This window comes from Penicillium brevicompactum, assembly GCF_028827555.1.
Source record: "Penicillium brevicompactum strain IBT 35665 chromosome Unknown utg000007l_segment0_segment0, whole genome shotgun sequence".
Taxonomy (NCBI): domain Eukaryota; kingdom Fungi; phylum Ascomycota; class Eurotiomycetes; order Eurotiales; family Aspergillaceae; genus Penicillium; species Penicillium brevicompactum.
This window is the reverse complement of record NW_026623210.1, coordinates 430,256-446,378: the sequence shown is the minus strand read 5'-3', so window position 1 is coordinate 446,378 and position 16,123 is coordinate 430,256. Positions and strand designations below refer to the sequence as shown.

At 50.9% G+C, this 16,123-nt stretch overlaps 5 protein-coding genes across 5 annotated transcripts; 2 read left to right on the top strand and 3 right to left on the bottom strand.

Annotated features, from left to right (window-relative positions):
- Positions 1-87: 87 nt before the first annotated feature.
- On the bottom strand, positions 88-1,648 carry N7506_010918 (putative UDP-galactose transporter; the record flags this gene model as incomplete). Its single annotated transcript, XM_056960211.1, has 4 exons — positions 88-384; positions 454-1,419; positions 1,475-1,504; positions 1,580-1,648. The coding sequence occupies 4 exons, from the start codon at positions 1,646-1,648 to the stop codon at positions 88-90; spliced, it is 1,362 nt and encodes a 453-aa protein (XP_056806366.1).
- A 1,321-nt stretch (positions 1,649-2,969) lies between these two features.
- Positions 2,970-5,099, bottom strand: N7506_010917 (uncharacterized protein; the record flags this gene model as incomplete). Its single annotated transcript, XM_056960210.1, has 1 exon — positions 2,970-5,099. The coding sequence occupies one exon, from the start codon at positions 5,097-5,099 to the stop codon at positions 2,970-2,972; it is 2,130 nt and encodes a 709-aa protein (XP_056806365.1).
- A 4,679-nt stretch (positions 5,100-9,778) lies between these two features.
- N7506_010916 (F-box/WD repeat-containing protein) lies at positions 9,779-13,081 on the top strand (the record flags this gene model as incomplete). The annotated part of the gene is made up of 1 exon (XM_056960209.1): positions 9,779-13,081. One exon carries the CDS (start codon positions 9,779-9,781, stop codon positions 13,079-13,081), a length of 3,303 nt encoding a protein of 1,100 aa, XP_056806364.1.
- Positions 13,082-14,047: 966 nt separating this feature from the next.
- On the bottom strand, positions 14,048-15,060 carry N7506_010915 (translation initiation/elongation factor MRX8; the record flags this gene model as incomplete). Its single annotated transcript, XM_056960208.1, has 2 exons — positions 14,048-14,492; positions 14,549-15,060. The coding sequence occupies 2 exons, from the start codon at positions 15,058-15,060 to the stop codon at positions 14,048-14,050; spliced, it is 957 nt and encodes a 318-aa protein (XP_056806363.1).
- A 178-nt stretch (positions 15,061-15,238) lies between these two features.
- N7506_010914 (putative AP-3 adaptor complex subunit sigma) lies at positions 15,239-15,852 on the top strand (the record flags this gene model as incomplete). The annotated part of the gene is made up of 2 exons (XM_056960207.1): positions 15,239-15,307; positions 15,367-15,852. 2 exons carry the CDS (start codon positions 15,239-15,241, stop codon positions 15,850-15,852), a joined length of 555 nt encoding a protein of 184 aa, XP_056806362.1.
- Positions 15,853-16,123: the final 271 nt, after the last annotated feature.

The following is a 16,123-nucleotide window of genomic DNA, read 5'->3' as shown; positions in this document are numbered from 1 at the left end:
GCTTCTATCAGGGATCCATTATCAATTTCCGTGCAACGTGTCGATACACAAGTGGCGATGTGCAGCTAAAACGATGTGTGAGAGTAATCACTTCTTTTCGTCAAAGTAACCACTAGCACTTGCGTGTCGGCTTGAGCTTACTCTCGTATGGCCTGGTGATGGAGAGGTAGGGCGAGATGATGACACGCCCTCGGAAAGGAAAGGCGTGGTTGGCAATTTGATAGAAAAGTCGTTGGGTGGAGCTACTGGCGAGCCCTCGGGGCCGGCAGCATCTTTTTCATAGGAGTCAATCCGTATAGGAGGTGGACGGGGGATGGCCTGGGTGTAGGTTGGGTTCCCATAATAGTGAGTTGCGACCAAAACAGCGGCCGTGCCGACGATGAACTATTCTCGAGTTAGTTTGGATGAATGCGAGGGTGACAATTTCAGGAAGCTAGAACGCAAGGGACTTACGCTTGCAGTGACTTCAAAGTCAAAGAGCCAGGCACTTCCAAGGATGGTCAAAATGATGTTGGTGGTTGTCCCCAGACTCCTTGCATCTTTCTGTGCATGGCTGGCATAGAATGCTGACAAGATCCCACCCAAGGCCTGAACGATGATTGTAGACCACACCGCCCAATTGTAGCCCTGAAAGAAGCCGTGCTCGGCGATTTTCTCACCATCCCGAAAAACAATACCAATAAATAGTGCGGGGAACACAGAGTAGACCGCCAATTGCACGTTCCTCACCCACAACGAAATGTGCTTCGAGCTATCCTTGAGGACTTTTTCGAAGTAGACACTCGCCAGTCCGGATGCCAATGAGGCCCCGATAGTCGCAAGGAGTCCAATTGTGGGGTTCAAATGCGGGTCTGCGGTCGATAGATCCTCTTCGATACCCTCGTAGGTCGCAGACCGCTTTTGCAAAGGAGTTCCTTGCTTGACTGCCTTCCACTCTTCCAGCGATCGGGGGAAATGATGGTTCGCATCGTCCTTGAGGATTTGCTCCGAGCCTGCATCGGGCATTTGGACCAAGGCCACGCCCACCACGAGCAACAGCAGCAGGCCCCACTTTCGGGCGGGGATGCTCCGTTTCAACAACAATAGCCCAAACACCGCAGTGGCTAGGAACTTTATCTGGAATGTGACCTGGAAGGTCGCGGCGCGCAGGTTCGATAGCGCGATGTATAGGAGGGAGTTGGACAGCACGTCCAGACTAGCGGGGATGGCCAATTTCCAGCTGTCGCCCGAGAACACGGCGCTTGTGAGGGAGAAGAAGAGAGATGTCGCTGGCATGGATGGAGGTGCGGCTTTCGAGACGTCATAGAGCGCCATGGTGAGGGAAATAGCCAACTTGACTACTTCAACTAGAAATACTGCCGTGGATGTCAGGTATCGTTTGCCCCCTGCTGGTGGCATGACTCGTGAATAGTGAGCTAGCTGGAGCGCAACAGAGGTTAGCGATTGCTGCGGAGATGAGAGTAGAACAACTTACCAGTGCGAAAGCAGTTGACTCGGCAGCCATCTACATAGAGCGCAAGTCAGCTAAACAGTTCTCCTCATCCTAGCCAACTGATATCCATGGTGTTGTTGTTCATACCAGAATCCACGGCAGAGTGGTGGTGGCCGCCCGTAGCCTCGAGGGCTGGCGTTGTGCACGATCGCCCATATTGAGGTGTTCGCAGGCAAGAACCGTGGTGTGAGATGGGACACTCAGCGCAGTTCAGCGTCGCAGGTGTAATTAGGAGAGAGCGCGATGATAGGTGAGAAGGGAGCGAGAAAAGTCGTCGCAAACCAGGGGGCTCTGTAGATCTCGGCCAGAGCTCGGGACGATCACGGGTAACTCTATACACGAGTGACTCAAAGACTTTAAAACAAAGCAGGGAAACGCAAAGGAAACCTGGAACTCAAGCCGAAGCTCAAAAGACAACCTTGGGAGCTGAATCTGGGGTTGGGCGGTGTATCACGGGCCCAGAACCTGTGAACCTTTGGGTTTTTGTTTTGGGTCGACTAGTTCCACTGTGGACTCCGATGACGCTGTGCCGTTCATCTCGGATCCATCGTTGGTCTTTCATTCGCTAATATCTCCCCATTGACCTCATTTTTCTTTCCTGTCGCGACGTGCTTCGGGTTGCTGTGCAGACTGAGCTGCGCCTCGATCCAGTCGGTAGCCGCCCTGCCAGCCCCGGTCTATTCCAGGCTTGGGCTTGCATAGGCATATCAGCCCACATTGGTGCGACCGGGGTTGGGTTCTGGAGTTGGGATACATCTTTCGTCCTACACACCTCGAATTCATCAGAGATTCATTCTTATCAGCACTGATTCAACAACCGACCGCGTTTCAGCCCTTTGATCGCCACAATTTACGATGGGCCACGATGTGGAGCCCGCTGCAGATTATCAACATCCTTGCATGTATGATTTCACTGTTTACTCCGCACACGCGTGTTCAAGTGCAATCGTACGAAGTATGTTTCATGAATCATAAGGCAACCTTCATCTATCCTAACCAGTCGCCGTTCAACTCATCTATGAGCTCAACTACGTAAAAGTACTCGTTTTGGGAGGATTGAGTTGGTCATTGGATGTATTATTTGTAAGTATTGAAGCCCGAAAAAAACATGGAGGTAGAAAGGCAACCACCATAAGCACGAGGGGGAAAGAAGCCCTTGGGACGCTAAATCACAGATAAAGAAAGATGAGACGTGGGGACATAAACAGAAAGGTCATAGTGGGATAATAGAGGACACAGAGTGTCTATGTGGAGAACGCTCGGGGAGATTTTCAACCCGAGATGCAATTGACAAGGAAAAAAGCTGCGAGGTGGCAGTGGACATAAATCGGTGTGAATACAGACAGTGAATGGAAGTACAAGGAAAATTTTGGAGTGAGTGTCGTTTAGTGAACAGTGGCGATGTTGGCACGTTCTTGATTCCAATCGAAATCGAAAGACCAAACAGGAAGATTGCGCTTCGGCTCACCGCCGTCGATCATGATAGCTTCGCTGCTATCCGTGCGGCGGCGGGTGTGCTGCTTATGATCTTCCGGGATGGCGGGGGGAGGACCTCTTGGGGAGGCTTAGGGGAAGGGAGGGGTGAGAAGCGATGGATCGGCAGGGTCGGTGTCAATGGCGATGCAGCGCTGGTGGCGGGGGAAGGCAAGCTTTCGGAGTAGTCTGCGCTGAAGCCAGGGGAGGAAAGAGCGGTTTCGCCCTTTTGCTCGGAGTCGGAACCCGATGATGCCATGCCGTCTTTGTATGCGGCTGTGCTTTTGAGGGACTGGGCGTCGAAGGGTGGGTAGGCATTGCTGAGACGCAAGAATGAGGTGTCGGATCCACAGAATGAATCGCGGGATGGTCCTGAGACGACAGATCGTCTGTCTGATGCGTTGGCATTGAAAAGACTTGGTGTGACCTTGCCCTTGCGAATACGCATTGCCTCGAGAAGATCCTGCTCTTGACGGGTCACTGCGATGTAGCGACTGCGTCGGTTCATCTCTTTGAGTTCCGCTGGAGAACGGAGGGGCTGTTGGGGAAATTGAGAGAGGATGTCAGGCTCGGCAATGGTGGGCACTCCGCTTGAGCGACGAGTCTGTGTAGTGCGTCGTGTCGTCGTGGAGGACTTGCCGTTCGATGACTGAGAAGCCTTACGTGGGCGTGGCACTGGAGGTGGCGGTTGACTCTGGACTGTCTGACGAGACCCACCACTGCTGGTGGAATGAGCCCGGTCGAACCGTTTTGCGGCAGTAGCAGTGGCTGCCCTGGCCGTGGCAGCCATATAGATCTCTGGCTCAGATTCATCGTAGGTACCCACGCTGTCTCTGTGCTTGCTTCCCTTGCGCGGAGGCTCAGTCGTGGGAGTCTGGTCCTCGTCCTCGTCTTCGGAAGATGAAAGACACAAGATGCTAGTATTCTGTAGATCCTTGTTCTTCAAAGTGCTCTTGCTGCTCTTCTTGGTCACAGAACTCTTCTCGGTCTTTGTAGTTTTACTAGTCTTGCTAGTCTTGTTAGACTCCTGGGAAGTACTGTTGCCCCGAGCACGGACCGATTCCGGATATGAGGTAGGACTGAGATACATCTCCTTTGGCTGGGATGAGGGGGTGCGGGGGCGCCTGGAGCTCTTGCGAGGCTCCTGCGGGCGTGGCTGTTCTGGTGATAGATGCTCTCGACTCGTAGTGTATACGCTGGAGCGGCTGAAGAGTGATCTGCGCCCTGCGTATCTATCGAGGGCGACATCGATCTCACTGGTTCCCACTGTCCGTTCAAGTGGCTGATCGAACCATCCACTGTTTCGAGACTCGGCAATAGACGGTAAATCTGAGTTATCGACGTGTTTGGGAAACTCGTGCTTGGTGACCGAGGCTCGTCGAGGTGCCTCGGAATATCTCTTAGAGCCGCTGTTTGAAACGGGTCTTTCAAGCTTGTCAGATGGACGATCTGTCACTCCCGTGGACACAGAAGATGGAGAGTTGACCATTCTCTGAGGCGACAGAAGTGTCTGTGGGGCTGGGTTACGCGGCTTTGGGAACAGGACAGAGAGATCAATTCTGGGAGGACGCATCTTGCGCTTGGACTCTTTGGGAGGTTCCGGGGCGTGTTTGAACGTCACTTGGGGATCAATTCCCAGCCCATTGCGCACTTCAGGCTGGAGTGACTGGTTCTTCGCGGCCAACTTGGCTTCCTTTGATTCCTTGGAACTGAAGTACGAAAAGAGCGCGTTGGAAGAACCAGAGTGGTGGACCTTTTTCGGCTTAGGCATCGGTGGCACAGCTTCTTGTGACTTGTAGTCATGGCCTAGAAGAGGCGACGAAGCTCGCACGCGGAGGTTGTGATCGGGTTTTGGGATGTGATCTGAAGCGTTCGGGAATGGGTGAAATGCGGTGCTCTGTCTCGGGGCACTGGTGGGCTTGATGTAGCTCGGTTGGCGAGTTTTCTGTGCCTCTTTCCACCCGGCATGCTCTTGTGGGAGTGTGATATCGGTCCCAAAGAAGCGTTGGGCTTTGGAGGTCTGTCGGTCTGCAGCTCCGGGGCTGTCCTGAGTCTCCATCGGGTCGGATCGTGACGGTCTGCGACTCGAGGTGCGAAGTGGCACATGGACGGGGGTGATGTCTCGGTGGCCCATGGTGAAGACCGAATTCAATCGCTCATGAAATCCTGTGCGACCTGGAAAAAGTCCGCCAGCTTGCAGATTATGCGGTCACTTTGCGGGTCTCGGGCGAAGTTCGCTTCGGGCACTGTTTACTCCACACTGTCAAATTAGTCGAGTCAACAGGCCATGGTCAGGTGGTTCTGCATACCAAGAAAAATTGAGGTAGGGTCGAGGTAGGGTCAGGGTAGGCTAAAAATCAATGAACTCATAAGATCTGGGGTTTGGTTTGTTTTTGTAAGGGAAATGCAGGGCCATCGGTTTGTAGGCTTAAAGGGGCGGCTCCACTGAGTGTCGTCCTGGGCTTGGACCATCGAACGTCCCCATAGGCCCAGAGGATTTGGCACGGCCGTGTTTCATTTATTTCAATTAATCGAGTGGAGCAGGGCCAAAGTGGTGACAAGGATGATCGACATGCATTGTTAAGGTGTTAAGTGTAGGTTAGGCAATGATCGGACTCGGTTTGCTCGAAGGTTTCCTTGTGAAAGTCACCGTCAGGGGTGGTTCCAAGGTTGTACTCCTCCTGTTCCTCTCTCTACTCCTCCTCTTCCCTATACATCATAATATCGTCTCATATTCTTACTCATACTTCACATACATCACACAGTCTATTCTCTAGGCACATAAGCTATATGCAGGTGGGATATTTTGTACTTTGGGAGAATTTTGCCCCTTGCGCCGGAACGTACCTGCACAACGTGGCTATTGTTAAGTTAATTCCCCGGCTACGCTATTGACGCCTCCGAGGGGCTTAATCTATTTCACAATGGGAATAATCCCTGCCACTGTGGATTTCATCGTGGCCTACGAGAGGCCAGAAGAACTATGGAGCACGAAAAGGCAAATGTCAAGCGAGACTGCGGATCGGCAAAATCGATCGTTTATCGACCCAATACACTGGAATGTCTATTTAGATCGTAGTTATCTGTACGTGAAAGACCATCCCAGTTTTAGCGCGAGAGAAAAAAAAACTCGGGGCTGAAGAATCCCCTACTAGATCTCTACACAGTGACAAATACCACCCGCGTAACCCGCTCTAGGACCTTCACGCTTAAACTCATCCGTCCTCGGGACACGCAGGTTAAAAAATAAAAGACCCAGGAACTGGTAATGATCGTCACCATGGCACACTCGAAACAACTCAAATTCTGTATGGGTGTACTCCGTACTCCGTACAGGTGCCTTGGTTCATTCGAACGGGCTGAGACATTAATTTAATCAATTTGGGTTGACGGGTTGACAGTATGACAGTATGACAGTATGACAGTATGACAGCCCTAGTTCCCACTGGGTCAACTCGAACAGGGCTATGCTATGTGATTATCGCCCAGGCCTCCCATGCAAGCCATGTTACATCCTCGTGCTAAGAATGCCCGATCATGGAGATCCCATCGGACGCCTCCGTGCGCCAGCCCGTGTGCCGTGTCCTAGCCCCACGAGGCGGAACAAGGTGTGATGACACTCTGGGGGGCGCAATCTCTTTCAGATCGAGATCCTTGTCTGTTGAGACTGATTGGTCCGCCGAGGGCTACGTAATGAGCCACTTGTCCCCTTCCAATCGAATGCCGGGTGCCAAGCGATATGCGGCTAGGACACGAACTCGAACATGAACATGTTGTGTGGACGGAGTAGTCGTGGACATTCATTTCTACGAAGTCCGGTATACAGAGTCGATCTCGGAAAACAATGGCATACATGCGACCGTGCAGGCCGTTAGGGAAATGTGAAAGGTTGAGTGGAATAGAATACAATTGTGCGCCACAGTTGTTGCCTCAGCTGGGTAGACTATTGAACCCAAACTAGTGGTTTGGCAGGCGGCTATGGCTAATGGTGCGGTTAACCCCCTGATGGTCGTCAATAGTCGACTCCAATAGCCTGGGTTGGGAACCAAGGTTGTGAACATGCTCTATTGTCATTCTTCTTCGCCACTTTTAGGTAGATCATTGGAAAATCCTCCACATTCCACTTTGGCACGATCCTTGTGCTATAGCTTGTTTCTCTTGTTTTTCTGCTCTTGTTTTCCTCTCGACATATTTGCGTCATCCGAAATATCCGAAAGGGGCCCGACATTTGAAACACACGCGCGCGGATCAACCATGCTTATATTTAGTAAAAGACATACAGGGTCATCTTTCCTTCAATTGCCTTCTTCAGTGATTTAGCGCGTCTACTTCAGGTAATGCTGTGCGACAAATTTCTCAGTCCTGGACTGTGCTGAATTCGAAACATCGAATGTGCTTCTAGAAGAAGTGGGCTCCCGAATTTTCGGACATTGTCTACGGCAGCACTCCTGGATTTGCTTTTTTTCCTGCTATGTTTAGCTGGACCTTCCCAATGAAGTCCTTCACTCCTGAAGTTTAACCCAATGGGCCGCACCGCCCGCTCTACGGCCGCGTTCCGAACAGCCTTGCAGCTTGTTTCAGAGCCTCTACCTGTCGTACCCTCTCGTACTCCGTATCCGCCGTTGAGACGTTGGATTAGTTCGATCATGACCCTGGAATTTTCTCACACGGCTCATCGTGCCGTATCGAGCTCCTGTGTCGTTGATGGCTGTGCGTTCTCGTTTGTTGTGGCTCATGGGTGTCAGGGGAAAACTCTTTTCTGTTGTGTTTGCGCTATGAGTAGTTCTCAAAAGGGCAAGAATTTACCTGACCGCGAAGAAGGTTGTATTTGCTCTTCAGTTTCGGTGTCAGGGCAACTAACACCGGGCTGTGTGCTATTCTGAGTTTTCCAATAGAGCAATCGATATTGCCCTACATACTCCATGCTGGTAGAAACACAAGTAGTCTTGACTGCCTAAATCCAGAGCTAAGTACGAGTATAATAGTAGCCTTTGAACCCATTGGTTATTACCCATCCAATTTTCGCTGCATTGAATCTTTGAATCACTTGACAGTTTCCTCTCTGATGCCTGGTCTCTGGTAACTCTGTGATGTTCGGCCGGGGGCGCCATCCGAAGAAGGCACAGAGGGCGCAGATTGTACATGCAGACTTGATGATGTACCGTGTCTCTCAGCCCTCTTTTCACTCTGTAATCATACTAGATCCGGTGGTCATCAACTTAGGCTGAAGATCCTTCGCCGGTTTAAGTACCTATAGCTATCACTGCTGGTGGCGACGCGTCTCAAATTACTTACATGGAATGGTGAAAGCAGCAGTTCTCTCACTATTTCTATGTCTGAGAACTGGAATTTTAGATGGCCTTGAAGAGAGATAAATTTCTTGGTGGAAGACCCTGGGGGTCCGCATTCATGGATGGACGAAAAAATCAAGAGAAATGGAAAACATCCATGGATATATTTCATCAACAGCTACAACATCAATAGGTGTTGCTTGCGAACCTTGGAAGCTGATTGCCTAGGTGACAAGATGAACCATGTTCGTAACTCATTTTATGTCAAACATGTATCAGAGCTCACCAAGCTTCTCAGGTTTACGGACAAAAGTGTGAACAGCCTGTACCTCGTGGCCCTGTTATGTCCATGGATGTCTTCGCCCACCTGGGCAGAGCCAGGAATAGGCACACCAGCTTGGAAGACAACTCGCCAAATAGTAGCAACACTCGCAAAGAGATGAAAGATACTACTAAGTCCCTAAAAATGGGATCGACAAGTCGGGCAACGACTGGCTGCAGCGAATGAAGCTGCTGCCCAATTTCTTTGAGCATGACAAATGTGCCCAAATTGTATCCACATCGTGACTCGGTTGATTTTCAAGGTTGTGTTCGGTGGTCTATATATCTTAGGGTACCAAGGTTCAATTCCTCTCCGCCAACGGCGCCAAGGTGGACTCTCCAGGGCTTGAAAAGATGATCTTGATCATAGTTTATTTATTACCCACAGATCCTCAAAGATTCTCTTATGGTAGAGGATCAAATATGAAGCCGAAATGCACGTAAATGCAACTCCAAACAAGGAGAAGAGGTCAAAACAGTGGCTAGAGCGCATAGAATGTCAGGCTAAGCGATAGTAACGTAATCAATAGATGCCTTGGAAACCGCCAAGACACGGCGCCCCCACTTCACGTGACATGGTGGCAACGGACAATAGAACTGGTTTTGCCCTTTGTGATACTTGATATAAGGGACAAATGCTTGGAACAGTATGGAAGACTGTGATCTGAGAAGATGCAAGTTTCGACGTGAGACCTGGCGTTTCCTACACAGTTTATCATATTCATGTTTCTTTCAGTTCCAGCTTTCATGATTTCTGCCGGTCTAGAAGCCCCAGGGGGGGGGTCTTCAGGTTTCCTATACTAAGAGCAGTTCTGTTTTCCAGTACAACGTAAAATTACTAGATAGTCCCAACACACCATGAAACAAGTCCAAGTGTGTCAAGGATAATTTGGTCAAAAAAGGATTTGAGACCTCAGGGGGAAAACAATAACAACCCCTGCAGAAGAAAAAAAAAGTGCACGTTGGGTCATGACATCTACCCGGAAGAATTGTTGTTCTCCGCCCCAACTCCTTGTCAGCCGCCACTGTTCCTTTCTCCCCTTCCTTTGACTTCCTTGCTTCGACTTGTTTTCTTTCCCCTGATACTCTTTCTTTTATTTTGTAATGCTTTGATCTTTTCACGGATGGTTTCGTATGAGGGACGCTTGTGCAAACAACCTGGGACTCTGTTCCTTTCTAATACGCATGAACACGCCTTATCATGACTTCAAATGCTGGCTCTTTGCAAATCTCCATTGATTCGACTGCTGATTCCAACACGCCTGTACCATCACCTCTTTCCTCCTATGTGACCCATAGTCCCGAGTCTCGCAAACACGCCCGATCCCACCGATCCCACGAGATGACTGAGCGAGACGAAGATCTAGGCCAAGGGCCTCCGGACACTGCTATCGGACAGTTCTCTTTTGCTCCCACTACTCGGACTACGGTCGTCACAACTACTACAACTACAACCACATCATTCCCACCCCTGACCATCAAACCACCCCGTGCGGTGAAGGATTTGGACACTCGACAATACCCCCTCGCCTCGTCACCTACTCCGGCTGCACTGAGGAATCTCAAATTCAAAATAGGCGACAAGTCTATCGTTTTTCACGAGCCCGAGGACACACCAACTGCTACCGCCGAGGTAAGATATCCGCCACCCCCACATTTTAATCGCCCTAGAAGGCTCACACAACAACAGCAAAAGGAGAGAAATGAGGCGTTGCGGACCTCAAATGGCCAGATTCGCTCGGTGAATTCGTTTGTCTCCGAGGGCGAGAACCCCACTCAGCGACTCGCACCTTCGAATCTCACGAGTCAATCTTCCGGCAACTCCTCCGACTCTCGGCGCCGTGCGGTCTCGCCCGTATCCATCCCAGATTCGCGACCATTTATTCTGCCTCGGACTCGCTCGAATCGGGTTCCATCTGAACCCATCACACGCCGCACTCGCCAGAGTGGCGTTCCACCAACTCATCTCGCCGCTGGATTGGCCACCCCCGACACTGAGGTCAACACTGGGGGACTCGGCGAGCATGTGGCACCGAAACCGAGGGTCCACAGCGCGGTATTTCCTCGAAGAGAGCCTCCTTTGCCGTCGCCTCTTTCCTCTGAGATTGGGGCCAAGGGGTCACATACGTCCCACCCAAGTCTCAATCTGCAGAGCGGCTTGTCTGGCAATCGGTCCAGCTCCATGCCCGGAGAGTCAATTGCGCAGGAAGTGGACAAAAACTGTCCATCTACGCAAGAAGTGGCTTCATTTGACCATGACTCGACATATGATACGCAGGAATCCGCACAGGAGCGACCAGAGCTGACTTCTCAGCTTTCGGCGATCGACAATGCCATGGCGCAAGACATGTGTCTCCCCAGTCCTAGTCTCTCGCCGGTCGCCGCTATGAACGCTCTGCATGGTGAATCCTCATTTGACTCAGAAGGCTTCGATAACGATACAGATTCAAGTCTAGATCACAATGTTTCGCGTCTCTCTAGGGCTCTGCGACTCCACGATGGAGATGGTGGTCGGTCAGTCGGCCATCTTGCTGCCAGCTTGCGATCTCCGTCTTCACTCATGGATATGCCAAAAGTTTTCGACTTCTTTGACTCCGTACCAGATGAAGTCAAAACTTACATGATGTACCAGTTCCTCAGGAGATGCCCCAAACCAACTCTGCATTTTGTGGCCGATGTGGTCAATCCAACTCTGAAGTGTGACTTCCTCACCCTTCTCCCTCTAGAGCTCAGCCTCAACATCGTCAAATACCTTGATGTGCAGACTATGTGCCGTGCTGCGCAAGTGTCCAAGCGTTGGAGACATATTACCAACTCCGACGAAAAGAGCTGGAAGAACCTACTCGTCAGTAACGGTTATTCACTCTCAGAGGGAGAACTGGAGCGAGCAATCAGGCAAGGATGGGGGTGGCAGTTGTGCAGCGGTCCTGAGAATCACGAGGAAGATCTCAGCATTGCTGAACTACCTGTCGTGGATAGAGAAGCTTCTCCTGTTCCTTCAACCGCTGGTTCCAGCTGTAGAAGCCCTCTGGGAGTTTTGCCCGTCAACAGACGACCTAAAAGAAAAGCAAACACGCGTATCTCGAGTCGCAAGCTTGCCAAGCGAAAGGTCTCTGCAATTGGTGGGGAGTTTGCAGACCCAGATTGGAGGAAAGACATCGCTGCATCGGAGACCCCTTATGCCGCTGCCAATGCTGCAGCCTCTGCAGTGCCCTATGCTGAGGTTGGATTGCCGTCCCTCCGTGGCATTTCTCTTTTCAAGGTTCTCTACCGCCGTCATGTCTCCATTCACAAAGGATGGATGCAGCCAGATGTTAAACCTCAGCACATTGCCTTCCGTGCTCATGATCGTCATGTGGTCACTTGCTTGCAATTCGATGCTGACAAGGTTCTCACAGGAAGTGATGATACCAATATCAATGTCTACGACACCAAGACAGGTGCTCTCAAGGCAACACTACAGGGTCACGAGGGCGGTGTCTGGGCTCTTGAATATCATGGCAACACACTGGTCTCCGGCTCAACTGATCGCACGGTGCGAGTCTGGGACATTGAGCGGGCCAGGTGTACTCAGATATTCCACGGCCACACTTCTACAGTGCGTTGTCTGCAAATCGTCATGCCAACTGAAATCGGTAGGGATGCAAATGGCCAGCCAGAGATCATGCCAAAGGAACCCTTGATCATCACTGGATCTCGGGATTCAAGCCTGCGAGTTTGGAAGCTTCCTAAGTCTGGTGACCCATCCTACTACCAGAGTGGCTCTGTAGTGGAAGACAGTGCTTGCCCATACTTCCTCCGTGTCCTTTCAGGCCACCAACATTCAGTTCGTGCAATTGCAGCCCACGGAGATACTCTCGTCAGTGGTAGCTATGACTGTACCGTGAAGGTGTGGAAGATTTCTACCGGACAAACCTTGCATACCCTTCAAGGCCATTCGATGAAGGTTTATAGTGTTGTTCTTGACCACAAGCGCAACCGCTGCATCAGTGGAGCCATGGACCATATGGTCAAAGTGTGGTCACTGGACGATGGGTCTGTCCTCTATAACCTCGAAGGCCATACATCTCTTGTCGGACTGCTGGCCTTGGAGCATGAATTCCTTGTTTCAGCCGCGGCCGACTCCACCCTCCGTATATGGGACTCCGTGCACGGCCACTGCAAGAACACATTGAGCGCACACACTGGCGCCATAACCTGCTTCCAGCACGACGATCAAAAAGTGATCTCCGGATCCGATCGTACGTTGAAAATGTGGGACGTGCGCACCGGTGAATGTGTTCGCGACCTCCTCACGGATCTCAGTGGTGTGTGGCAGGTGAAATTCAATGACCGCAGATGTGTCGCTGCAGTCCAGCGCGACAATCTGACCTATATCGAAGTTCTTGACTTCGGAGCTGCCCGAGACGGTGTCCCAGATACCAAACTCGCAAAGCGAATCGTCGTCAACAGACGGGGGCAAGAAGTCGTCAACGGCGCTGAAGAAGATGATGATTCTGACTGAGCTTCATGACTCAGATCTGATGAACCTGTCCGTACATTTTCCTTTACTCTTTTTTTCTCTATTCCCCCAATTCTCGATACCCATCCTTACACTCTCGTCTTCCATCGGAACAAACGTCCTTTGCATAGCGTGGTCGGCATTCTTTGTTACAGCATTACGAAAGGGGCCTGGCGTATTTCTTTTTTCTTTTACTCTTTCATTTTCCTGTGTCAATTTCTTATGTGTAAGCTCATTTACTTTGTATTCCCAATTACCTATTGACATTCCCTATGCATGATATGTCTTCTTTGTCATTGACACGTATTTCCAAGGTTGGAACACCAACATTGCTATACCATTCTATGCTAGCACACTGCTAGCACTTGGCTGTAGATTGTTGCAAATTCTCCTTTTTTTTAGCTTTGTCGCTATCAGACTGTAATAGATTGATTATGTATGATTCTTCCAAGGTCCACGTTCTCATGGTAGTCTTTTGGGGCTGAATTTTTATCTTGGCACGTAGGGTCACGATCAGGGTCTTGGGGCGCATTCCGAGAACCAACCTTGGAAAAAAAACCAGGATTCCAAGTCGCTCCTTCTCCAGGTGGAACTGTGCTCGCTAAGTATATCAAGGGATATAGTTCGACATACGTAGCTACTCTCGGATCATACAGCATGAATGCGATTCATTATATATTTTATGGGAGCTGTGTGGGTATATATAAATCGCATGGCCATGGTGCGGAACCAGCGATGTTTATTTGCTTTTCGTCCTCACCTCTGTGTGGACTGAAGATGCTTTCCCCCCCCCAGAACATTACACCTCAGTGGAGAGTGTGGTAGTCTTCCGCCGAGAAGGTTTTGAAAGCCCCCATTTGATCCTAGATAAAGTATCTTGGGGCAATTATTCGTCGAGGTGACGGTAGACTTGGCGGCATTGACCAGCAGATCCCACCAATTTCAAGAGTTCATAAATGATTGACCCCTTTACCGGCCTTCAACCTTGGAAACCACAGTTGATGGTTGCTCAATGGGAGGAGGAGCCGCGGGACGTCCACCCTCCAAGCTCCCATCAATACCGGCAGCAGATAAGATTGACCAGCGGACAGCATCAATGCCTAGGGCTCGACCCTTCCCAATATCAGCTTCTGCGCTACAGGTCAAGATCTCGCCCAAGGAGCCAGGCCCCTCTCCAGCCTGGGGGTCCAGCTGGACAAGCGGCTTGATACCCTGCAGCAACAGCTGCAATCGCTGAATGTTAGCAGCTGTCACTCCGGTCTTCATCGTCTTCATTTTCTTAGCAAGAAACTTGTCAACCTTGGAAAGGATGATCTGGTGTGGTATGGCATGGTGTCGGAACAATCGAAGGATATCTGCGTCCGTCTTCTTGATGCCATGCATACTATCTATGAGCAGGAAAGCGCGACGCAATCTGACACAGTTAGCCAGCGATTTCCCCAGGTATCGTAACAAGGTATTAATACTCACTGTTTCCTCCCTTGAAGGTATTTCATAATCTCCGCGCCCCATTCAGCTCGACTTGCCTTTCCATATCCGGGCATGTCAAGCAGAACCACCTTGTTCTCGCCACCCTTTGTGCCCCCGATTCCAAATGCATTCATTTCCCTTGTTCGACCAGGCTTTGAGGATGTCCAGCAGACCTCTTGGCCCATGATCGCGTTCAAAAGCGAGCTTTTGCCGACGTTGGAGCGGCCCAGAAATGCGACTTCCGGCTCGACTGACGACATGGGTGTTGTGCGGAATTTGGCGGCGGACCAAAGCTTGAGGGGAGAATGCCGTGACGGTGTGAAGACCTTGTCGGCGAAAGCTAATTGCTCCGGACGCGGAGGCTGTGTATCCCAGTAGTAACATAGGTCGGAGGGAGTGAGGTCCTTGAGGAGGCGCTTTGCGTGAGGATTTGAGGATGTGGACACGGCGCGTATTGTTGTGAATAGCGACTTTTTAGGTGCCGAGCACCTGTATAAAGATGCTGTATTCATTGTGGCTGTGGGACAGTCTCAAGCAGCATGAATGCAAAAAAGTAAACTTGACATCAATTTCTCCAGATCGGCGCACGGGGCAAGTCTCCCGAGCCAAGACCGCATCATCTACTCCGTATTCATTGCGCCGATAAGCTACAGAGCTCCATCTTCCCTCGTCACAGATTCATTTGCCAACATGATTAACGCAGTCCTCGTGTTCAACAATAATGGCCAGCCCCGACTGACCAAGTTCTACACACAGCTGGTAAGCCTTGCCGGCGCATCGAGCATCGACCAGGACCCCCAGCTCACCTTGAACACCAGGACACGCAAACCCAGCAATCCCTCATCGCGCAGATATACCGTCTGGTTGCACAACGACCCCCAAGCGCATGTAACTTCCTGCCCCTCCCACCCCTCCTCTCCCAAGGCGCCAGCTCCTCGGCCACCGGCCCCTCCGACACCCCCACCCAAATCACCTATCGTACCTACGCAACGCTATCATTCATTATGATCTCTACATCCACCGAGTCTCCGCTTGCTCTAATCGATCTGATCCAAGTCTTTGTTGAGAGTCTGGACCGCATGTTCGAGAACGTCTGTGAGCTGGATCTTATCTTCGGATATGAGACGCTACACGCGGTGCTAGGTGAGATGATTGTTGGTGGTGTCGTTGTTGAGACGAACACCGAAAGGATTGTCGCTGGTGTACGTGCCCAGGAAGGCTCGCTGGGCAAGAAAAAGGCCGTCCAGGCTGCTAGTGCCAGTCTAGGTCGTGGGGCGCTGCCTGGGTTGGGAGCATGGCGATGAGTTGTGAGAGTGGTCTCTGTTTGTGTTCTGCATGGGATATTCGAAGGCTCACGGCCTGATCTATCTATCTACGGCGTTCTGGTTGAGCATTTTGGACTTGTTTCTTGGGACTAGGACGTGATGATGTGGTTTCGATTATTGATGCTGGAAGATGACATGTTTATAGACTTTATGTAGATGCTGCAAATTGGTGGCAATGGAAATCCCCAATAATCACAAACATGGCTCCGAGAGTCTATTGTAGTTACATGCGACCCTTCGACAAGCCCAA